The 25,012-nt window shown below is 42.3% G+C and overlaps 2 protein-coding genes across 2 annotated transcripts in view; both read right to left on the bottom strand.

Moving 5' to 3' along the window:
• Positions 1-11,930: 11,930 nt before the first annotated feature.
• Positions 11,931-15,409, bottom strand: LOC106584552 (fez family zinc finger protein 1). Its single transcript, XM_014169983.1, has 4 exons — positions 14,237-15,409; positions 13,998-14,132; positions 13,510-13,642; positions 11,931-13,219 (listed from the first exon to the last, which is right to left on the bottom strand). The coding sequence occupies exons 1-4, from the start codon at positions 15,026-15,028 to the stop codon at positions 12,966-12,968; spliced, it is 1,314 nt and encodes a 437-aa protein (XP_014025458.1). The 5' UTR covers positions 15,029-15,409; the 3' UTR covers positions 11,931-12,965.
• Positions 15,410-18,376: 2,967 nt separating this feature from the next.
• Positions 18,377-25,012, bottom strand: part of LOC106584541 (calcium-dependent secretion activator 2) — a 94,121-nt gene continuing 87,485 nt past the window's right edge. Inside the window, exons 18-19 of the mRNA XM_014169953.2 lie at positions 22,224-22,328; positions 18,377-19,521 (exon numbers count right to left, since the gene is read on the bottom strand). Coding sequence (XP_014025428.2) covers positions 19,351-19,521; positions 22,224-22,328 — 276 coding nt within the window. The 3' untranslated portion in view covers positions 18,377-19,350. The remainder of the gene's footprint in view (positions 19,522-22,223; positions 22,329-25,012) is intronic.

Genomic DNA, 25,012 nt, shown 5'->3' on the forward strand with positions numbered 1-25,012 from the left:
TGGCTGGGTCCCACCCTTAATCTTGTAAAAATAGCCTCCTCTCTTCTGTCCCTTCCTGCCGTCCTCCCTGACTTTCCTCTGTACTTGAAATAAATGCCTGCCCTTAGTATCTCTATTCCACTGCTCCTGCCATCTCTGCACCATCACTGTCCATATCAGGCTTTTTGTCTCTGCCTTGCTCATTGAAACTACAACATCAACATCCCCACTTCCAAGTGCTTGTTTAGTCAGTACATCAACTGCCTCGTTCCCCTCCACCCCCACATGGGCTGGGACCCAAGTAAATCTTATCTGTGTACCCATCTGTTTAATCCTGCCATGGGTTTGTAGCACCTCATAAAGCAGGTCTTGTCTGCTACGTGACCTAAAGGACTGGAGACTCATCAACACTGCACATGAATCAGAGCAAATAACTACTCTGTCTGGCTAGACTTCCTCCACCCACTGCAACAACAGTATGGCCATCAGCTCAGCTGTATTTACAGCCAGATGATCTGTAATACGTTTCTTGACTTCCTCCACCCACTGCAAGGCCAACAGTATGGCCATCAGCTCTGCTGTATTTACAGCCAGATGAACTGCTGTATATATACTGCTCAAAAAAATAAAGGGAACACTAAAATAACACATCCTAGATCTGAATGAATGAAATAATCTTATTAAATACTTTTTTCTTTACATAGTTGAATGTGCTGACAACAAAATCACACAAAAATAATCAATGGAAATCCAATTGATCAACCCATGGAGGTCTGGATTTGGAGTCACACTCAAAATTAAAGTGGAAAACCACACTACTGGCTGATCCAACTTTGATGTAATGTCCTTAAAACAAGTCAAAATGAGGCTCAGTAGTGTGTGTGGCCTCCACGTGCCTGTATGACCTCCCTACAACGCCTGGGCATGCTCCTGATGAGGTGGCGGATGGTCTCCTGAGGGATCTCCTCCCAGACCTGGACTAAAGCATCCGCCAAGTCCTGGACAGTCTGTGGTGCAATGTGGCGTTGGTGGATGGAGCGAGACATGATGTCCCAGATGTGCTCAATTGGATTCAGGTCTGGGGAACGGGCGGGCCAGTCCATAGCATCAATGCCTTCCTCTTGCAGGAACTGCTGACACACTCCAGCCACATGAGGTCTAGCATTGTTTGCATTAGGAGGAACCCAGGGCCAACCGCAACACTATATGGTCTCACAAGGGGTCTGAGGATCTCATCTCGGTACCTAATGGCAGTCAGGCTACCTCTGGCGAGCACATGGAGGGCTGTGCGGCCCCCCAAAGAAATGCCACCCCACACCATGACTGACCCACCGCCAAACCGGTCATGCTGGAAGATGTTGCAGGCAGCAGAACGTTCTCCACGGCGTCTCCAGACTCTGTCACATCTGCCACATGTGCTCAGTGTGAACCTGCTTCATCTGTGAAGAGCACAGGGTGCCAGTGGCGAATTTGCAAATCTTGGTGTTCTCTGGCAAATGCCAAACGTCCTGTACGGTGTTGGGCTGTAAGCACAACCCCCACCTGTGGATGTCGGGCCCTCATACCACCCTCATGGAGTCTGTTTCTGACCGTTTGAGCAGACACATGCACATTTGTGGCCTGCTGGAGGTCATTTTGCAGGGCTCTGGCAGTGCTCCTCCTGCTCCTCCTTGCACAAAGACGGAGGTAGCGGTCCTGCTGCTGGGTTGTTGCCCTCCTACGGCCTCCTCCACGTCTCCTGATGTACTGGCCTGTCTCCTGGTAGTGTCTCCATGCTCTGGACACTACGCTGACAGACACAGGAAACCTTCTTGCCACAGCTCGCATTGATGTGCCATCCTGGATGAGCTGCACTACCTGAGCCACTTGTGTGGGTTGTAGACTTCGTCTCATGCTACCACTAAAGTGAAAGCACCACCAGCATTCAAAAGTGACCAAAACATCAGCCAGGAAGCATAAGAACTGAGAAGTGGTCTGTGGTCACCACCTGCCGAACCACTCCTATATTGGGGGTGTCTTGCTAATTGCCTATAATTTCCACCTGTTGTCTATTCCATTTGCACAACAGCATGTGAAATTTATTGTCAATCAGTGTTGCTTCCTAAGTGGACAGTTTGATTTCACAGAAGTGTGATTGACTTGGAGTTACATTGTGTTGTTTAAGTGTTCCCTTAATTTTTTTGAGCAGTTTATATCCTGCACTACAAATGCTGACCCAGTACATCCTGTCCTTGGATCTTTTGAACCATCTGTGTAAAGGGCCACAAAATCCTGATACACAGTATCCACACGTCTCTTAAACCAATCAGATGGATCAACACCCTCCCTGTCTTCTGTAGTCTCTCCAACACTTCTAGATCAACTACTGGAGGCGGGAGTGGCCATGGTGGATTTACAGGAATAGCTACCATTAGACTAAACTCCCTTCCAATACTGTCCCATCTCCTTCGCTTGGGAATTACCCACCCATCCAAAGCTTGTGTTCTGTCTCCGGTCATGTTCCCAGCATGCCTGTAAAATCTATTTTTCAGGATGAGACACCCCATGTCCCTGTAGGCTGACCCAATAATTCATTGCCAGCTGCTGTCTCCTAATCTGCAATGGTATATCCCCCATCTCCACCTGTAGTGCAGCCACTGGGGATGTCCGAAACACCTCACTACATATTCTGAGTCCTTGTCCCTGTATGACATCTAGCCTTTCCAATGATGTTCGGGCTGCCGAACCATACGCTATAATGCCATAGTCTATTACAGATCAGATCAATGCAACATACATGGTCCTCAATGAGGAATGCCCTGCCCCCCCACTCCTTCCCCGTCAGACAGCGCATCACATTTAGTACCTTCTTACACTTTCCCACCACTCTCTCAATGTGTTCTGCCCAGGTCAGTCTAGTGTCAAGGTTTACCCCAAGGAACCTGAAGGCCCCCACCCTCTCCAAGTTTCTCCCATATAACCTCAAGCGTACCTCATTTCCTACCTTCCCCCTGGTAAAGAACACTGTCTGAGTTTTCTCTACAGAGAACCTGAATCCCCACATTAATGCCCACCGCTCTACCTCATCAATTGCTTCCTGTACCTTCCTGACGATGTATGGCACATTTCTTCCATAAGGGCCCGTCATCTGCAAATAACGACCTCCCAAAATCAGTCTCTAACTTGAAAGTAAACATCATTGATCATGATTGAGAACAACAGAGGACTAATCACGCTCCCCTGTGGAATGCCATTATCCACCAGGTAGCTGCCTGATAGAGACATCCCCACCCTCACCTGGATAGACCTTCCAAACAGGAAATCCTTTATCCAGTTGTATGTTTTTCCTCCTACCCCCATAATATCAAGCTTGATTAACAATCCCTCCTTCCACATCATATCATACACCTTCTCCACATCAAAAAAGACAGCTTCCACAGTCTCATTGTTCACCTGAGCCTTCCTGACCTCTGCTTCGAAGCAGAGTAGTGGGTCCATAGTTCCCCTTCGCCTTTCCTGAACCCACTCTGATGTAGCGATATTAGCCCCCTGCTCTCCAGGAAGTAAGTTAGCCTCTCCATAATCACACGTTCCATAATCTTACATACATGTGATGTTAAAGCTATTGGCCAATAGCTTGTTGGCCTCATTGGGTCTTTCCTTGGCTTCCGGATTGGTACCACTACTGCTTCCTTCCAACTGCCTGGTAGTTTCCCCTCCTCCCACACTGTGTTTTACAACACTACCGACCCGTAGCACTCACATCTGTAGCCATGAAGTGCTTTGAAAGGCTGGTCATGGCTCACATCAACACCATTATCCCAGAAACCTTAGACCCACTCCAATTTGCATACCGCCCTAACAGATCCACAGATGGTGTAATCTCTACTGCACTCCACACTGCCCTTTCCCACCTGGAAAAAAGGAACACCTATGTGAGAATGCTATTCATTGACTACAGCTCTGCGTTCAACACCATAGTGCCCTCAAAGCTCATCAATAAGCTAAGGACCCTGGGACTAAACACCTCCCTCTGCAACTGGATCCTGGACTTCCAGACGGCCCTCTCCCTTGTGTGCTCAGTCCCCTCCTGTACTCCCTGTTCACTCATGACTGCATGGCCAGGCACGACTCCAACACCATCATTAAGTTTGCCGATGACACAATAGTGGTAGGCCTGATCACCGACAACGACGAGACAGCCTATAGGGAGGAGGTCAGAGACGTGGCCATCTGGTGCCAGGACAACAACCTCTCCTTCAATGTGATCAAGACAAAGGAGATGATTGTGGACTACAGGAAAAGGAGGACCGAGTACGCCCCCATTCTCATCGTCGGGGCTGAATTGGAGCAGGTTAAGAGCTTCAAGTTCCTTGGTGTCCACATCACCAACAAACTAACATGGTCCAAGCACACCAGGACAGTTGTGAAGAGGGCACAACAAAACCTATTTCCCTTCAGGACACTAAAAAGATTTGGCATGGGTCCTCAGATCCTCAAAAGGTTCTACAGCTGCACCATCGAGAGCATCCTGACGGGTTGCATCACTGCCTGGTATGGCAACTGCTCGGCCTCCGACCGCAAGGCACTAGAAAGGGTAGTGCGAATGGCCCAGTACATCACTGGGGCCAAGCTTCCTGCCATCCAGGACCTCTATACCAGGCGGTGTCAGAGGAAGGCCCTAAAAATTGTCAAAGACTCCAGCCACCCTAGTCATAGACTGTTCTTCCTTCTACCACACGGCAAGCGGTACCGGAGCACCAAGTCTTGGTCCAAAAGGCTTCTAAACAGCTTCTACCTTCTAAGACTCCTGAACATCTAATCAAATGGCTTCCCAGACTATTTGCATTGCCCCCTCCTCCTCTTTTACACTTCTGCTACTCTCTGTTGTTATCATCTATGCATAGTCACTTTAATAACTCTACCTACATGTACATACTACCTCGACTAACCGGTGTCCCCGCACATTGACTCTGTACCGGTACCCCCCTGTGTATAGTCTCGCTATTGGTATTTTACTGCTGCTCTTTAATTACTTGTTATGTTTATTTCTTATTCTTATTCATTTTTTTAAAACTGCATTGTTGGTTAGGGGCTTCATAAGTAAGCATTTCACTGTAAGGTCTACACCTGTTGTATTCGGCGCATGTGACTAATACAATTTGATTTGATTTTAAGTACTTTTGGGTGTCAGGGAAAATGTATGGAGTAAAAAGTATATTCTTTTCTTTAGGAATGTAGTGAAGTAAAAGTAAAAGTTGTGAAAAATATAAGTAGTAAAGTAAAGTACAGATACCCAAAAAAAACTACTCAAGTAAAAATACCTTCAAGTGACTACTTAACTACTTTGCACCTTAGCTAGATACCAGAGTGAGGTCCAAGGCGAACTCTTTCATTGTGGCTACATCAATCCATCATTCAGGCACACCAGATCTTTCATTTCTGTCAGATTTTCCATCACTTGGCCATTCCCCCCAAGTGGTGGACCACATTTCCTTACTACTGTCCTGGCCTTCCACCCTCTCCAGCACTTCAAGGTCCAATATCTGACACGGATTATAGTAGTTCACTACCACTATCACCCCTCCTCTCAACCTCACCTCCACCACTACATATTCTTGTTCAATACCTCTGCCTAGCACCCTGTATGGAAGTCCTTGCTTTATGAAGATGCCCCCCCCCCCCTCAGCCTCAGCATTCTTTCCACTCTCACTTGTTGCAACTCTACTGCCTGCTTCATAGCCTCACACCCACTATATGCCACACAATGAGCACCTGCTTGTCCTTCACGTAGCTGTCAAAGTATTTTGACTACAGGTGGCATTCCCAAAAAGAATGGTCCATGCTGTCCGGGATTCTTAGGAAGTCCCAAGGATCCCAGATAGCACTGAGACAAGAGGAATTGTGCCTAGCTGATTAACTATAGTCTTCAGAGTTTTAGAACCACCGTTTTGTAATCTATTCTCTTTAAATGAACTCAGCGCTGAGAGACAAATCTCCCATATACACTACCGTTCAAAAGTTTGGGGTTACTTAGAAATGTCCTTGTTTTTTTTTTTTTAAGCCAGCATCCCGGAGTCACCTCTTCACTGTTGACGTTGAGACTGGTGTTTTACGGGTACTGTTTAAGGAAGCTGCCAGTTGAGGACTTGTGAGGCATCTGTTTCTCAAACTAGACTCTCTAATGTACTTGTCCTCTTGTTCAGTTGTGCACCGGGGCCTCCCACTCCTCTTTCTATTCTGGTTAGATCCAGTTTGCGCTGTTCTGTGAAGGGAGTAGTACACAGCGTTGAACCAGATCTTCAGTTTCTTGGCAATTTCTTGCATGGAATAGCCTTCATTTCTCAGAACAAGAATAGACTGACGAGTTTCCGAAGAAAGTACTTTGTTTCTGGCCATTTTGAGCCTGTAATCGAACCCAAAAATGCTGATGCTCCAGATACTCAAATCGTCTAAAGAAGGCCAGTTTTATTGCTTCTTTAGTCAGAACAACAGTTTTCAGCTGTGCTAACATAATTGCAAAAGGGTTTACTCATGATCAATTAACCTTTTAAATTGATAAACTTGGATTAGCTAGCACAACGTGCCATTGGAACACGAGGGATACTTGCTGATAATGGGCCTCGGTACGCCTATGTTGATATTCCACAAAATAATCTGCCGTTTCCAGCTACAATAGTCATTTACAACATTAACTATGTCACACTGTATTTCTGATCAATTTTATGTTATTTTAAAGGACAAAAAATGTGCTTTTCTTTCAAAAACAAGGACATTTCTATGTGACCCCAAACTTCTGAACGGTAGTGTATATTATTTAACTTCTCCATTAATATAACAGATGGTAGGCCTTTCAAATGATATGAAATAGGAAAATAAATACATTAGTCAATAACATGAATATTTAAGCAATAAGACCTAAGGGGGTGTGGTATATAGCCAACATACCACAGCTAAGAGCTGTTCTTATCCATGACGCAACGCAGAGTGCCAGGACACAGCCCTTAGCCATTGGTATATTAGCCATATATCACAAACCCCCGAGGTGCCTTATTGCTATTATAAACTGGTTACCAACATAATTAGAGCAGTAAAAGTAAATATTTTGTCTTTCCAGTGGTATATGATCTGATATACCACAGCAGTCAGCCAATCAGTATTCAGGGCTCGATGCACCCAGTTTTTAAAATAGAGTAGAGCATTTCCTTTGTAGTCCATTTGGTTAGAACCGAAATTACTTTAATTTTTGCCTATCCCCTTACATCCCCAGAAACACAAGTGTTGAGAGGCACATGCTGGATAGAGAGCAATTTGGGGTTAAATGCCTTGATTAAAGGCACAATGGCAGTGGTTTGTATAGGCTCATTCACTATCCACCTTTAGGGCTATATCTGGTAACTGACATTTTTTTTCCACAATTCATGACACACTTGCCCACAAGTGAAGTGGTAGCCTAGTCCTAGTCGTGTGTGTGTGTGTGTGTCCTTTGTGTCGCATGAGGCAGGCTTAGGCTACATGTCATGATATCATTATCGAAAATGCCATACAGACATGTCACATTCTCTCATGTTTGCTCAAAACAAAAAGTAGAAACAATGGCCCATTCACTGATAGGCCTAATTGAAAAATACACCACCTTATTCCTAATTCTTCTTTCTAATATGGTGAATATGCTAACTTGTTACGTTCGTTGTAAGAAGGAGACCAAGGTGCAGCGTGGTAAGCGTACATCTTTCTTTTATTAGATGAACAGCAACAAAACAACAAAATACAAAAACCGAACGTAATGTTCTGCAGGCTTCACAGCAGCTATACAAAAACAAGATCCCACAATCACAGGTAGGAAAAAGGCCTGCCTAAGTATGATCCCCAATCAGAGACAATGATAAACAGCTGCCTCTGATTGGGAACCATACTAGGCCAACAAAGAAATAGAAACATAGATATGCCCACCCAAGTCACACCCTGACCTAACAAAATAGAGAATAAAAAAGGCTCTCTAAGGTCAGGGCGTGACAGTACCCCCCCCAAAGGTGCGGACTTCGGCCGCAAACCTGACCCTATAGGGGGGGGTCCGGGTGGGCATCTCCTCTCGGTGGAGGCTCTGGTGCGGGACGCAGACCCCACTCTGCTTGAGGCTCCCCCCACTTTCGTGGAACCAGACCGTGGATCGTCGCGGAGGAACCGGACCGTAGATCGTCACCGGAGGCTCTGGACTGGGAACCCCCGCTGGAGGCTCTGAACTGCCGACCATCGCTGGAGGCTCTGAACTGCCGACCATCGCTCGAGGCTCTGGACTGCAGACCGTCGGTGGAGGCTCTCGACTGCAGACTGTCGCTGGAGGCTCTGGACTGCAGACCGTCGCTGGAGGCTCTGGACTGCAGACCGTCACTGGAGACGCCGGGCCTTGGCTCATCACTGGAGGCTCCGGGCCATGGATCACCACTGGAGGCTTCGGCCATCGATCACCACTGGTGGCTTCATGGCATGGATCATCACTGGAGGCTTTGTGCGTGGAGCCGGCACAAGGCGTACCAGGCTGGGAAGATGCACTGGAGGCTGGGTGCGTGGAGCAGGCACAGGGCATACCAGGCTGGAGAGACGCACTGGAGGCCGAGTGCGTGGAGCAGGCACAGGTCGTACCGGGTTGGGGAGACGCACTGGAGACCGGGTGCGCGGAGCTGGCACAGGATATACTGGGCCGGGGAGGCGCACTGGAGGTCTGGAGCGTAGAGCTGGCACAACCCGTCCTGGCTCGATGCTCACTTTAGCCTGGCACGTGCGGGGCGCTGGCACAGGACGCACTGTGCTGTGAAGGCGCACTGGCGACACAGTGCGTAGAGCCGGCGCAGGATATCCTGGACCGAGGAGGCGTACTGGAGACCAGGAGCGCTGAGCCGGCACAACCCGTCCTGGCTGGATACTCACTTTAGCCCGGCAAGTGCGGGGCGTTGGCACAGGACGCACTGGGCTGTGAAGACGCACTGGTGACACAGTGCGTAGAGCCGGCGCAGGATATCCTGGACCGAGGAGGCGTACTGGAGACCAGGAGCGCTGAGCCGGCACAACCCGTCCTGGCTGGATGCTCACTTTAGCACGGCAAGTGCGAAGAGCTGGCATAGAATGCACCGGGCTGTGGATGCGCACTGGAGACACATTGCGTATCTCCCCAAGGCATGGTATCTGAAACGTGACCAACTCCTCATTGTAATTACAGGGAGTTGGTTCTTGTTCCCACCTTTGCTCCGCTCGCCACCCTGTGTGCCCCACCCAAAAAAAAATATTTGAGGCTGCCTCTCGGGCTTCCGTCGTCTCCTTGATTCCTGTTTTCCTCGCCGTTCCTCTCTCGCTGTCTCTGTCTGCTCCCATGGCCGGCGATCCATCCTGGCCTGGATCTCTTCCCACGTCCAGGATCCCTTACCGTCCAGGATATCCTCCCATGTCCAGGATGTCGGCTCCTCCTGGCCATGCTGCTTGGTCCTTTGGTGGTGGGATCTTCTGTTACGTTCGTCGTAAGAAGGAGACCAAGGTGCAGCGTGGTAAGTGTACATCTTTCTTTTATTAGATGAACACCAACAAAACAACAAAATACAAAAACCCAACGTAACGATCTGCAGGCTTCACAGCAGCTATACATAAACAAGATCCCACAATCACAGGTGGGAAAAAGGGATGCCTAAGTATGATCCCCAATCAGAGACAACGATAAACAGCTGCCTCTGATTGGGAACCATACTAGGCCAACAAAGAAATAGAAACATAGATATGCCCACCCAAGTCACACCCTGACCTAACAAAATAGAGAATAAAAAAAGCTCTCTAAGGTCAGGGCGTGACATAACTGAAGAATAACCTATTGTCCATAAGCATATTTAAGATCAGTTGCATAGAATTAAAAGCTATAGCCTGGGAGATCAAACCTGGACATACAGTGCATTCAGAATGTATTCAAACCCCTTCACTTTTTTCACATTTTGTTATGTTACAGCCTTATTCTAAAATGTATTAAATTGTTTTTTCCCCTTATCAATCTACACACAATACCCCATAATGACAAAGCAAAAACAGGTTTAGACATTTTTGCAAATATATGAAAAATTAAACAGAAATATCACATTTACATTAGTATTCAGACCCTTTACTCAGTACTTTGTTGAAGCAGCTTTGGCAGCGATTACAGCCTTGAGTCTTCTTGGCTATGACACTACAAGCTTGGCACACCTGTATTTGGAGAGTTTCTCCCTTTCTTCTCTGCAGATCCTCTCAAGCTCTGTCAGGTTGTATGGGGAGCATCGCTGCACAGCTATTTTCAGGTCTCTCCAGAGATGTTCGATCGGGTTCAAGTCCGGGCTCTGGATGGGCCACTCAAGGACATTCGGAGTTCAATCTTGGTTTCATCAGACCAGAGAATCTTGTTTCCCTTGGCAAACTCCAAACGGGCTGTCATGTGAATTTTACTAAGGAGTGGCTTCCTTCTAGCCACTTTACCATAAAGGCCTGATTGGTGGAGTGCTACAGAGATGGTTGTCCTTTTGGAAGGTTCTCCCATCTCCATAAAGGAACTCTGGAGAGCTGTCAGAATGACCATCGGGTTCTTGGTCTTCTCCCTAACCAAGGCCCTTTTCCCACAATTGCTCAGGATGATCAATATGTCTGCAGCATTGAAGGTCCCCAAGAACACAGTGGCCTCCATCATTCTTAAATGGAAGAAGTGTGGAACCACCAAGACTCTTCCTAGAGCTTGGAAGAGTAACTCTGGAGCGCTGTCAGAGTGACCATCGGGTTCTTGGTCACCAAGGGGCTTCTCTCCCAAATACTCAGTTTGCTCAAAATGTCTTGGTGGTTCCAAATTTCTTCAATTTAAGAATGATGGAGGCCACTGTGTTCTTGGGAACCTTCAATGCTGCAGTCATTTTTTGGTACCCTTCCCCAGATCTGTGCCTCGACACAATCCTGTTACGGAGATCTACGGACATTTCCTTCCAGCTCATGGCTTGGTTTTTGCTCTGACATGCACTGTCAACTGTAGGACTTTATATAGACATGTGTGTGCCTTTCCAAATCATGTCCAATCAATTGAATTTACCACAGGTGGACTCCAATCAAGTTGAAGAAACATCTCAAGGATGATCAAAGGAAACAGGATGCGCCTGAGCTCAAGTTCGAGTCTCATAGCAAAGGGTCTGAATACTTATGTAAATAAGGTATATTTAAAAAAAATATATATATATATATACATTTGCAAACATTTCTAAAAAACTGTTTTCACTTTGTCATTATGGGGTATTGTGTATAGATTGATGATGATTTTTTTTTTATTCAATCCATTTTAGAATAAGTCTATAACGTAACAAAATGTGGAAAAAGTCAAGGGGTCTGACTACTTTCCGAATGCACTGTTTACCTGAATGCATGGAAGTCGTTTCAGGTTGGAATCCTGAGCCTGCATTGCTTTGGATTGTTAGTGAGCGGCAAGGTCAGGTAATGTTGCCTCTCAGTGCAATGCAAATGGGAACTTTGTCTCTAATAAAACAAAGTTTAACATTTTGCCAAGATGTTCGCAGTTGACTCGTATTTGCAGAAGAATATTGTTTCATCGTAGCCTATTTGGCTACACGGGTCAACAGGTAGACCTTCTCAATTCTGTCCACAAGAGGGGGTGGCTGTCCTAAAGATTTAGGCTATAGGCTTCCTAGCCTACATGCATAACCCTGCGTGCAAGCCTACAGCCCTGAGGCTATAGATGTGTTTTCCTACATTTACAACTCACCATTATGGTAAGATCCTTGGTCAAAGGCAAATAAATAAAACCCCAATCCTCGTTTTATAAAGAAAAAAAATGAAACCGATGATGATTATTATTATGAAAATACTTCCCCTTACCATCACGGGAATCGTTTGGCCCATGTATGTCCATTTCTAAATAATGCAATATATGGAATTCCTTTTTCTTAAACATGTCAGACACAATATGACATATACACAGTTTCATTTTATTGTCATTATTTTCTTTTCATAACTTACATTATTTAGTATGTGCACCTGCTTAACAATGTAGCCTATACGTGTCAAAGACGTTCGTTTTTTTTGCCAAACTTTCAGTGTTGGGGAAGCTAGTCAAAAAATATAGTTTACCAAGCTACCAATTACTTAAGTTAAGCTACACTAAAGCTACCCTTAAGATAAATATATTTTACTTAACTGAAGTTACTTTGAAAAAGTAATTCACTACATCCATCCTACTTTGTGAAAAACTATCATATGTAAATCTGAAATGCATGTCATGCACTACAAATTGCAAGAAGTGACCACATTGGGGTTAACAAAATGTGTCATTTAGCCAATTAAACACAACGATGTTTCAAGTCAGACTTAAACCGATCTGTTGGCAAAAAAAGGAAATGATTGCCTACTTCAACCATATTTTATTTTAGCAAAAAAGTAGTGTGTAGTTCCAGTAGTTAGCTACACCGCTATATGGCACAAAATAATAAGTCATTAACTACTTAAAACACTACCTAGATTTGAATTTAGGTCAACTACCACCAAGCTTATGCAAAATGTAGTTAACTAGTTCAACTACATGAAATTCGCTATTCCCCAACACTGAAAACTTTGCATATACACAAATGTTGGCAAATCATGTAACTTTAGCAAGGGCATCATACAAAATGGGGTAGGCTACCACACTCATCACAACAAAAAATAATTTGTATATAGTCTTCAATTATTCTCTTAAATTATTTGTGTTACAATTTCAAATAAATATTGACATTTTACAGTAATCCTGAGATTTAAAGAAAACAACAGTATAATGACATTATAATGTAAAATTCAAGGAAAATATGTACTAATAGAATGGTTCTGTAAGGCGCTCTGGATAAGAGCGTCTGCTAAATGACTCAAATGTAAATGTCCACAACATCTTCTAAAATCGCACGTTTATTTCCAGATTTGAGCAAATAAGCGTAAAGGCGCAACGGTTGGCGTTTTAGCGCCGGAACTTTTTAGTGAGTTTCGCCCGTGACGAGAGTGACAGGGGATTTGGAGCCAGAGAGATCATGTAGTTTTCGGATGTGCTTTTTCAGGTCAAAGTTCCGGCAGAATCCCTTGCCGCAAGTCGGGCACGTGAATGGCTTCTTGTCATTGTGCGTGTGCATGTGGAACGTCAGGTTGTACACTTGGTGGAAGGCCTTGTTGCAGATGTTGCACTTGAACTGTTTCTCGCCGCTATGCGTCAATTTGTGGTTCTTGTAGTTACCTTGAAAAGCAATGTAAAAAAGAAAGTGGATGTCAACAATATTGTAAAGAGTCAGTGCCACAGTTAGTTGTCAATTCCGTTTTAAGCCAAGTCATCCATTAAGGCATACATTCATTGTATATTTAGTCTGAGTTGAAATGAGCAACATACATTTAGTTCTGAACGGAATCAATATATTTTTCTCAAAGCAGAATAAATCATATTATATCCAGATATTGCAAAGAAATAATCGCATAATAGAAATAATCACATAATCCAAAAGACTTGAATAGATGAACATTCTTTCTCACCTTTCTGATGAAATCCTTTACCGCAGAACTCACAGATGAAGGGTTTGTAACCTGCATGGATTCGTGTGTGTGTGTTAAGAGTTGAACTCCGGTTGAACGCTTTTCCACACTGGTTGCATTTATGAGGCTTTTCCTGTGAAGGGCATATGTAGAAATTAATGTGATTTTAGAAACATATTATTTGGGATCCAACGAAAACTGTACAGTAAAATTGGTAAATAGAATAAACTACGCTATTTACTTTTCAATAAGATTGTGTATATAGGACTACAAGTGAACGTAAAAAATACTATACAGTTCAACACCAGGCCACAATATGAATATAGCCTGAAATACAATCATAGCATTGGTGCGTTGTTCTAAAACATTTTCCAAAGATGTAGCCCTATTTTGTGGTTTTTCTATAGCTTAAACAAATAGAACATCGCGTGATTGTGAACGGCTTTGGGTATGATGATGATGATGATGATGATGATTGAATAGAATACCTGAGTATGAATAATTTTGTGGCGACAAAGGGTGCTTGCTTGTCGAAATCCCTTGCCGCATACTTTGCAGACGAATGGTCTCGCTCCGGTGTGCACGGGCATGTGGCGCGTTAAATTGTAGTGGGCATTGAACACCTGTGAATAGAAATATATATAATTATAAAATTAACAATTTTTTTAAAACATCAAGCAGGCCCGTAAGGCAGAGACCACCACATGTACGAAATGTATGTTCTTACCTTTCCGCAAACCTCGCAGGTGAATACTTTGGGTTTGCCGCTTGCGCAAGCACTGTTCAATTTGGAAGAGCCCTTGAATAGTTTGTCGGATAGAATCTGTGCACTCTCTTTCATGTAGTGATGGAGTTGAGTTTGGGAAATGTCTTTAAATGCAACTCCGGATGGATATCTGTCTGTGCAGTGAGACACTTTATTTTTCTCCGCGAGAAAAGCTCTCTGGCGCGCATGTTGCAGCGGAGTGTTGAGAAAGTAGGAGGCCATGGGGTGGATGTTTACGATGCTGGCCGGAGGTGGGCACGCACTCTCCCCGCAGTTCAGGTAGCACACGGCCCCCATGGCATGAAAAGACGACTGGTTCACCACCCGCGGTCGAAAGAGTTTGTATTGTCCCACCGACGGGCTCACATCTGGTTGTTCGTTCTTATAGTTCAAACCAATGCCCACCAACTCATTTGAATTATAGGAGGAAGCCTCAAATTGACTCGTATCTAATCCATTAATATTTAGTTTATGACCCGGTTCGTATGCCAGTGGCACGAATGGTATCATGCAATGTAGTGATGAAGTCATGTTGAGTGCTTGCTTCGGGTCTGCTTCAGGCCTACCCACCGGAGTGTGATGGAATAGGTTGGGGAAAGGTATCGACTTTGGCTCGGGCGTCCTGGCCATAATCCGTTCGATCGAAAAAGCGAGAGGCTTGGTGGGGGTGATCATCTTTCCGCCTGCAGTCAAGTTTTCAGAAGCCGAGGGGGAGCCGAAAATTCCCGCTGAGTGATAGAGCGCACCCTCCATGACTTTCAAAACGACACCTTTTGGAAAGCCGGCGTAAGAGCTCCTTTTGTAGATACCTTTGATTCCTTCTCACTGCCCCGCTAGAAAGGACATCATTCGGCGCACTCTGGGTCGACGCAAGCCCCCTCACTGTTCTCGTTTACGTTGATTCTGGACAATCAGCACTTATGTCTTGCGGGACTGCTCAATATGTCGTGTTGAGTCAATTGCGCAGCCAAAAGCTCACCAATCGTTACCATCTAAGAAGAAAAAGTAGGTAATTGCTAAATTCTCTTCCATCAATTCTCCACTTGTGGCCCCTCTACTACTGCTATGGGTGCGTGTGTCACCCGCGTCGCGAATGAGGTGTTCTTTAGTGGCCAGTCTTGTTCAACTGTAAAGTGTTTGGCAAATCTGAGGTCCCCTTGTGGCTTCATGTGACATCATTTGAAATCGCACAAGACGACGGGCGCTGTGTGGGGTCAGAGGATGTCAGCATTTGACATTTTTTTTCGCTCATCATATACAGTATGTGTGGTTACCTGTATGCTATTTTACGCATGCAACAATATAAAATAATAGGCACTGGTTTTACGAATGGGTGATTGCAATATTGGCCTATCCATATTATGCTAATCATATAGGCTATTCAAGGACATGTATTTAATAATAGATTAGACAGTAGTATAATTATACTCTCTATAGGTTTACTATACCTCAATAGTTCATACATCCAAATAAAACATTTGGTTTCCAAACCTCTATAGCAATTCACTAATAAGACAAACTACTATTAAGAACACATTACTATCTAATCTTAATTATAGTCGATCCATTTTGATAAAAGGCTAAGATATAACGCTACATGCTGTGATCAAGGGCCTTTGGCGCTTGTCTTAAATTATAGGCCTTTACATTTTGGGTATTGAATATAGACTTCAGTATTTACATAAAACACAAAGTTAATTTAAGTAGAACTATTCATTTTTTAGGCAGTCTGCCAGTATACACGAGGGAGCTCAAGGTGAGAACCATAGAGATCTTATTAAATGAATAATTGTTCTAATTCTATGGTGAGAACAGTGTCCCATGTGTTATACCAAACCCACCAAAGCCGGTGGGACTGCGGTGAGTGCACGCGGTGAGTGGTGAGCTCCATAAGTGCCTCAAGGACTATAGAGAGTTTGAGCAATCAAGAGAGGTGTACCCTACTTTGTATCAGAGCAATGACTACTCTAGCAAATATAGAGTAATGAAAGCTTGTACCCTGTTCCGGGCGAAGTCACATTGGTAATACGGTGGAACGTTTCATCTGGGCGTATCCAGACGGATGCTCAATGACAATCATGACAATAAGAAAAGGTAAATATGCGCATTGATTGAACATTTCTTCAGTTACAGCAACCTTTATTCAGACTTACGTCTACAGTGTTTGATTTCTTTCAGTTGAAATGAAAAAATATAGGCTACATTGAGAAATGAATGATGGAGTTTCACCGACTATAAAGAGATCGGCCTATAAATAGATATACAATAATATTGACGTTGTTTTTTCTTCTAATTTAAGTAGCACTAAAAGTAATAATATATTATTATTATTATTAATGGTATTGCATAATTATTGGAGTAATGATTAGTGTTATTAAAAATATATACAATATTGTCGAAATTCATAAGTGACTATATTTTAAGTTGATTTCTTGGTTAAAATGCTAGCTGTTTGGTATTAAATAGCCTATAGCTTTAAGAGATTTAGCGGGATGCATTCTCGCTGCTCGAATTTCTTTCTGTTGAAGATTTTGGAGATCTGACTGAAACCCATATGGCTTGCTATTCATTAATGCGGTGGGATTTAGACCCATACATCTTTCATAGAATTATAAATTATGTGTCATCAGTTGAATGACGTTAAAATCTTGTATAATTACACCAAGTTTTGGTTTAAATTTGCGTTAATCCCTTGTGTTTTATTTTCCTTCAATTCTTATTCTATGAGAAGAGAATACGATACTGCTCACTTCTATTGCAAGGATCATTTAGGTAAATCAATGAGGACGCAGCTCAGGTATAAACAGTGATGCATAATAATATACTAATAATAATAGGCTAGTAATAATAATACTACTAACAATAATAACATTAATAATAACAGTCTAAGTATAGCCGATAAATGTTTTCAGCCAATAGGCCTACATGGTTTACCATTATCTTTAGACCTATTACTAATCTCAATGCATAAGTATGATCAAAAATAGCATATATAATTAGATATTATTTACCTTTCCTGTTAAGCTAAACGTTACTGAATCATTGCTAAAATAAATGACACTTCACCAATATAATGTAAGGTTAGACCTATATGCTGAAAGCCAAATTATTATCAGACGTGTAACGAAAATCAATAGGCATAACTGCACGAGTACCTTTCTTTTAATTGGGGAAATAATCGTTTCTGTTGTGAAAATGCTCCGGACCAAAACTAGCCTATAGGCCTAATTAAAAAAATCATAAGAAGCTCCTTCAGTAGACTTCTATTTTGAAAATGAACCCATATTGCTTATAGTCCTTCCTATAATGTAGTAGTGTAGCCCAATTCACATTGTCTTATGATTCTTTTTAGCAAAGACTTAAGCCTTCACAAATTATAATACTGCCTCAATCATAAACTAACCGACCATTAACTAATGTGTAGTTAGATTCTGTCAGTAATGAATAGCCTACATATGGGGATATTCTGATTGGTTAAGTCCACGGCAGAACGACGTGATGCTAGCGGAGACATAGACGGCCAGCTGGACGTGGGCAGAGGTTGCCTGATGCTCAATTCTCCCCATCACTTGCATTTATTTTGAAAAGATGTAAACTCAACGAAAACACAATGTGTGTGTGTCATGTTGTATAGTCTGCCCATGATAAAATTGAACAGATGATTAGTTGAAATTAGGTTGTCATGTCTCAATAAATTCACCAGTTCTGAAATTCAGATCATTTTGAGAACAAAACAAAATGGCTATTAGCCTTTATTCAATATTAAGCCAACACATGACAGTCAAAGTCGAGATCAAGATGGAGTCTATACTAACAAAACTATAAACTGTTGGCAAATAGAACTTCACAATTTGTATATTAGGTAATGGTATATGATTTTTGAAGAACACAACGTAAATGTTTATATATTTTGCATTACTCAATTGTTTGTTTTTGTTGTGATTTAAGTATTTTAGCAAATAGCTTTAAATATGTGTAGCTCCGTGTATTAACTTGAGAGTGTTAGATTTCCCAGCTCTGTCCATCACCTTAACAATACAAGGGCCCTTATTACAGATTGGGCTGTTAATATAGTTTATGGAGAAATTCAGGACACCATGATTGCTTTAAAAACACTTTAATTCTAACACTTAGAACATTCACACCTGAATAAAAAACAGGTGCACAGAAGACAATAGAAATATATTTCCTATATTTTTCCCATTTGTTTTGTCTTTGAACTCCACTGACACAAACTCATTGAAGTATTACAGTTAAGACATCAATTCAGATTCATAACATAATGCACTATCAATCAGCTTTAGCCTATTGGACACAGCTTTGAATGTATATTGTGGATAAGAGCGTCTGCTAAATGACGTAAATGTAAATGTGTCCAACTCTTGTGAAGGATAACACACTCGAGCATAGCCTAAATACATTAAATGACAATGTAGCACTTTAGCCAATGCATTACATTCATACAGTAGAGCATAAACATATGTATATTGGCTGTATCATCGCTCTTTCAGGGTGATTATGTAAGAACAACCTCAATGTCCTCATAAGCACCCTGAAATGTACTCATAATGTCCTCATAAGCACCCTGAAATGTACTCATAATGTCCTCATAATGCACTTTGTACATTTACCACAGAATGGACCTGCAATTGGCGAGACCTCTGAAACCTGTTTCAATTGGCATGATTGTATCTAGGTAACCATAAGAGCACAACTTGTTTCTTTTTTCTTGATCTACATCACTATTAAAATAAAGTACAAAGAAACCAACAAACAAATGAAATAAACAAACGGAAACTGCACTGAAGGCTACCAGTTGGTGACCACTGAGCTGTACTGACATCATTATCATTATGGCTGTGAAGGTAGCCACTACTGGAGTAAGTGGGGGAGGATCACAATGATGGATGTTTTCATCATAGACTTAAGTGTGTTTTACAAGCCCTCCATCTCCTTCTGTTGCACACACACACACACGTAATCTCCACCCCTTCCATCTCCTGTACACATACATGCACACTTCCCATTCCAGTCTATATGCGAGGGACACCAGACTTGGCACTATAGGGAGAGGTTCACCCATCCTCCTCATCACTGTCCCTCATGGTGATGCCTTGGAGACCGTCGCCGGCCTTGACCGCCATGGTGGCCTCCTCTACGGTGAGGCGGTTGTAGACGGTCTCATAGCTCTTGTTGTTCAGGGTTCCATCCAGGACTCCTTGGAGCCGGAAGTCTCGGTAGGTCTTCTGTGGGTGAAACCAAACAGAAAAGCACAGAACATGGAGACGTCTCTCAATGGGAAACCGAGACTGAGTGTGAATGGTCAGAACAGAATAGACTGTCAGGTTTGAATGGTGGAACAATAGCCTGTTGTGTGCTGAATAGTGGAACTGAACAGATTTGGACAAAGGCAAGATTCAAGGCCACTGTGGTCTTCTTCAATAGGTCCATCCAAATTGGGCTCCAATGTCTGAGTGTACTCAATCTAGGTGCCAATAACCATTCATATTTAAAATGTAAATATACTTTTTTTGATCAGGGAGTCATACTGAGACCAAGGTCTTTTTTTACAGATGAGCCCTGAATTACATAAATTACACAAAATAATGAAACATCACATTTAACAACATTTTGAAGATTGTTCCACAAATTCAGTGCAAAAAAAATGTAATTGGATTTAACTAACTCAGTAGAGACCAGTTATCCATCCCTGAGACCAGGTGTGGTAACTCATATCTCTAAAGGTTAGTAATGACAGGTACAGTGGGAGTTTTGTAAAAAGGCTTTATACAGTGCATTCGGGAAAGTAGTCAGTAACAAAATGTGGAAAAAGTCAAGGGGACTGAATACTTTCCGAATGCACTGTAATTGAAAACATAGCAATGTATCAACCTACGTGACATCAAAGACGGCCAACCAACTTTCTGGTAGAGAATGCAGTGAGGAGTACTGTTGGGGGGGGGGGGGGCTCAGTCGGGGTCTCTACTTACTGCTCAGAGTAGGATACACAATTCCATCCAATTGGCAACAGATTTTCATGCGAATATTAAAAAATCTGCATAAACCAAAAAATTCTCATTTTCCCACCATTGGTGTTTCCACCAAACAGAGTCAGTGCGTGATGATGCACTGGGAAAACCCTGCTCTAGCCAACAGCTCACAGATATAGTGCAGGTAGGCTGTGCGGGTAGGCTAGTCTATAAAATTGGATTATTATGGAAATAATATTTTTATTTGTCAAACGGCAGTCAAGCATCAATCATATCACCAAAAATAAGACCCTCGATACTTACTGGAAAGGAGCATGACGCTCATCACCGTGAACTTTTACCACCCAGTGAAGTTCATCATAACCTATGTCATCTGTAGCCTAATAGACTGCATGGCTTCTCAAGTCAGTGGGAGGACAACACACCATATCATCGTGACTCCAAGTTTACGTCGATTCTATCGTTATTATATCAATATTTATAAATCAATATTTCCACCACCATTTCTCGTATAGTTAATTTTACCGACACAAAAAGATCTCACCATGTCGAATGAACAAATGATCTGTCTGCATTTATAAACTGTACTGAAACTACCTGGTTTCCATCACAGGTGTTGTTATTTAAGTTAGTCTAGCCAGCTATCTAAACTTGTAGTAATCCTGGCCCGAATACCAAACGGGCACACATGGCCCCCATTGATTTTGTTAGTCACTCTCACTCAGTTATCATTAACATGACATAAGTCATGGCAAAATGTTTAGAATGGCAGGTAATTCGTTTTAAAACTGCAAAAATGACTCTCCACCCCATGGCAAAATGTTTAGAACTGCTTAAAACTTACTTTAATAAAACTGCAACATGTTCTCTCCACCCCATGGCAAAATGTGTTGAGTTGTAGGAAATTAACTTTCGCTCTGCGGTCAAAAGGGGGGCGAATAAAGTGTTTTACCTGCTTAAAGTCCCCAAAAGGCTGAATCAGTTACCCATCCAAGGCAGGGCCCCCTAGTTACCCACGTGGGCCCCCTACCTCCTTTCTTCCCCCATCTGATGATTAGCAGAGCGGCAGCACTCTGTCTACACTCATTGAGAGCGGGCTCCTGAGTCCTCCTGTGGTTGGAGGTTGCAGTCAAATATATATCTTTTTTACACTACTTATTTAATACACTGAGTGTATAAAACATTAGGAACCCCTGCTCTTTTCATGACATAAACAGACCAGGTGAAAGCTATGAAACCCTTATTGATGTCACTTGTTAAATCCACTTCAAATCAGTGTAGATTAAGGGAAGGAGACAGGTTAAAGAAGGATTTGTAAGCCTTGAGACATGGAATGTGTATATGTGCCATTCAGAGGGTGAATGGGCAAGACAAAAGATTTAAGTGCCTTAGAACGGGGTATAGTAGTGCCAGGCACACCGGTTGGTGTCAAGAACTGCAACTTTTCACGCTATACAGTTTCCCGTGTGTATCAATAATGGTCCACCACCCAAATGACATCCAGCCAACTTGACACAACTTTGGGAAGCATTGGAGTCAACATTGGCCAGCATCCCTGTGGAACACTTTTGACGCCTTGTAGAGTCCATGCACTGAAGAATTGAGGCTATTCTGAGGGCAAAAGGAGGTGCAACTCAATATTAGGAAGGTGTTCCTAATGTTTTGTACACTCAGTGTACCTACTGGATATATTTCCTTATTTATTTATTTTAGGGCCCCCTAGGCTTCAGCCCATTTAATCCTCTGCATTAATCTGGCGCTGACTAGACTAAATGTTCAGAATCAGATATATAAAAAATAAAGCATATAATTTCCCAAGTAATTATTAATAACATTATTTACAAAGCACATGATTCCATATACCTCATGTCCAACATGAAAAATGACAGTCTCGATTAGGGCTACAGCTTACTGTGAATGTTGACAGTGTACACTCACACCAAAACAATGCGCGTTACCTTGACAATCTTGATGAGTGTTTTCAGCTGGTACATGTGGAGCTGAAGGTCCAGTCTGTCTGTCAGCCACGCACACACCCCCTTCATGGAGCTGGTGTACCATTGCTGTGCACGCACACACACACACACACACACACACACACACACACACACACACACACACACAAATAGTCAGCATATACTATTTGAACTGAGGTACACATCTGTCATAAGGCAAATATGTGGTTGTAAGAATAAACCATGAAGTAACAGAAGATATAAGTAACAATGCTATGTTAGCGAATGTAATTTAGGTAAGCTAGATGGCTAGAGATATGCTAAGTGCTAATATATATATATATATATACACAGTACCAGTCAAAAGTTTGGACACGCCAACTCATTCAAGGGTTTTTCTTTATTTTTCCAATTTTCTACATTGTAGAATAATAGTGAAGACATCAAAACTATGAAACAACACACATGGAATCATGTAGTAACCAAAAAAGTGTTATATATATTTTATACATGGCAAGAAAAAGTACGTGAATCCATTAGAATTACCTGGATTTTTGAATAAATTGGTCATCAAATTTGATCTGATCTTCCTCTAAGTCACAACAATAGGCAAACATAGTGTGCTTAAACTAATAACACACAAATTATTGTATTTTTCTTGTCTATATTGAATACGTCATTTAAACATTCACAGTGTAGGTTGGAATAAGTATGTGAACCCCTAGGCTAATGACTTCTCCGAAAGCTAATTGGAGTCAGCTAACCTGCAGTCCAGTCAATGAGACAAGATTGGAGATGTTGGTTCGTGCTGCCTTACCCTATAAAAAAACTCACAAAATTTGAGTTTACTAATCATAAGAAGCATTGCCTGATGTGAACCATGCCTCGAACAAAAGCGATCTCAGAAGACCTAAGATTAATAATTATTGGCTTGATGTTCATCAGTCCATGGTAAGACAAATTGTCTATAAATGGAGAAAGTTCAGCACTGTTGCTACTCTCCCTAAGAGTGGCTGTCCTGCCAAGATGACTGTACGAGCACAGCACAGAATGCTCAATGAAGTTAAAAAGAATACTAGAGTGTCAGCTGAGGACTTACAGAAATCTCTGGAACATGCTAACATCTCTGTTGAAGAGTCTATGATACGTAAAACACTTAACAAGAATGGTGTTCATGGGAGGACACCATGGAAGAAGCCGCTGCTGTCCAAAAAAAACATTGCTGCACGTCTGAAGTTTGCAAAAGTGCACCTGGATGTTCCACAGCGCTACTGGCAAAATATTCTGTAGACAGATGAAACTACAGCTGAGTTGTTTGGAAGGAACACACAACACTATATGTGGAGAAAAAAAGGCACAGCACACCAACATCAAAATGTTATCCAAACTGGAAAGTATGGTTGAGGGAGCATCATGGTTTGGGGCTGCTTTACAGCCTCAGGGCCTGGACAGCTTGCTATCATCGCCAGAAAAATGAATTCCCAAGTTTATAAAGACATTTTGCAGGAGAATGTTAGGCTATCTGTCAGCCAACTGAAGCTCAGCAGAAGTTGGGGGATGCAACAGGACAACGACCCAAAACACAGAAGTAAATCAACAACAGAACGGCTTCAACAGAAGAAAATACGACTTCTGGAGTGGCCCAATCAGAGTCCTGACCTCAACCCGATTGAGATGCTGTGGCATGACCTCAAGAGAGCAGTTCACACCAGACATCCTAAGAATATTGCTGATCTGAAGCAGTTTTGTACAGAGGAATGGTCTGAAATTCCTCCTGACTACAGAAAACAATTGGTTGAGGTTATTGCTGCCAGAGGGTCAACCAGTTATTAAATACAAGGGTTCACATACTTTTCCACCCTAAACTGTGAATGTTGACAAGGTGTTCTCAATAAAGACATGAAAACGTATAATTGTTAGTGTGTTATTAGTTTAAGCAGACTGTGTTCGTCTATTGTTGTGACCTAGATGAAGATCAGATCAAATTTTATGACCGATTTATGCAGAAATCCAGGTATTAACAAAAGGGTTCACATCCTATACTATCTATACAGCTGTACTATCTATACACCTATGCTATCTATACGCTATACTATCTACACCTTAAAAATCTATACACCTATACTATCTACTGTATACACCTATACTATCTATACCCATATACTATCTATGTGCCATACTATCTATACACCTATACTATCTACTGTAAACACCTATACTAGCGATACACCTATACTATCTATACACCTATACTATATAAAGTGATACTATCTATACACCTACACAATCTATATTATCTAATGTATACACCAATGCTATCTAAACACCTATATTATCTATTGTATACACCTATACTAACTATATACCTATACTATCTAGACACTATCTACTGTAAACACCTATACTATCTACTGTAAACACCTATACTATCTACAGTAAACACCTATACTATCTACAGTAAACACCTATACTATCTATCTATACACCTAAATTATCCTCTGTATAAACCTATACTAACTATTTACCTATACTATCTATACACCTCTACTCTCTACACACCAATACTATCTACTGTAAACATATATACCATCTATACACCTACACTATCTATACGACTATACTATCTATACACCTATATTATCTACTGTACACACCAATACTAACTAAACTCAGCAAAAAGAGAAACGTCCCCTTTTCAGGACCCTGTCTTTCTAAGATAATTCGTAAAAATCCAAATAACTTCACAGATCTTCATTGTAAATGGTTTAAACACTGTTTCCCATGCTTGTTCA

Source organism: Salmo salar, chromosome ssa23 (genome assembly GCF_905237065.1).
Source record: "Salmo salar chromosome ssa23, Ssal_v3.1, whole genome shotgun sequence".
Classification (NCBI taxonomy): Eukaryota; Metazoa; Chordata; class Actinopteri; order Salmoniformes; family Salmonidae; genus Salmo; species Salmo salar.

Excerpts from the sequence above, each read along its gene's own strand:
- LOC106584552 (XM_014169983.1), bottom strand. The coding sequence starts at position 15,028 with ATGGAGGGTGCGCTCTATCACTCAGCGGGAATTTTCGGCTCCCCCTCG. Across the intron at positions 14,133-14,236 it reads CCTGCGAGGTTTGCGGAAAG|GTGTTCAATGCCCACTACAA; the intron begins GTAAGAACATAC and ends TTCTATTCACAG. Across the intron at positions 13,220-13,509 it reads TAAAGGATTTCATCAGAAAG|GTAACTACAAGAACCACAAA; the intron begins GTGAGAAAGAAT and ends TTGCTTTTCAAG.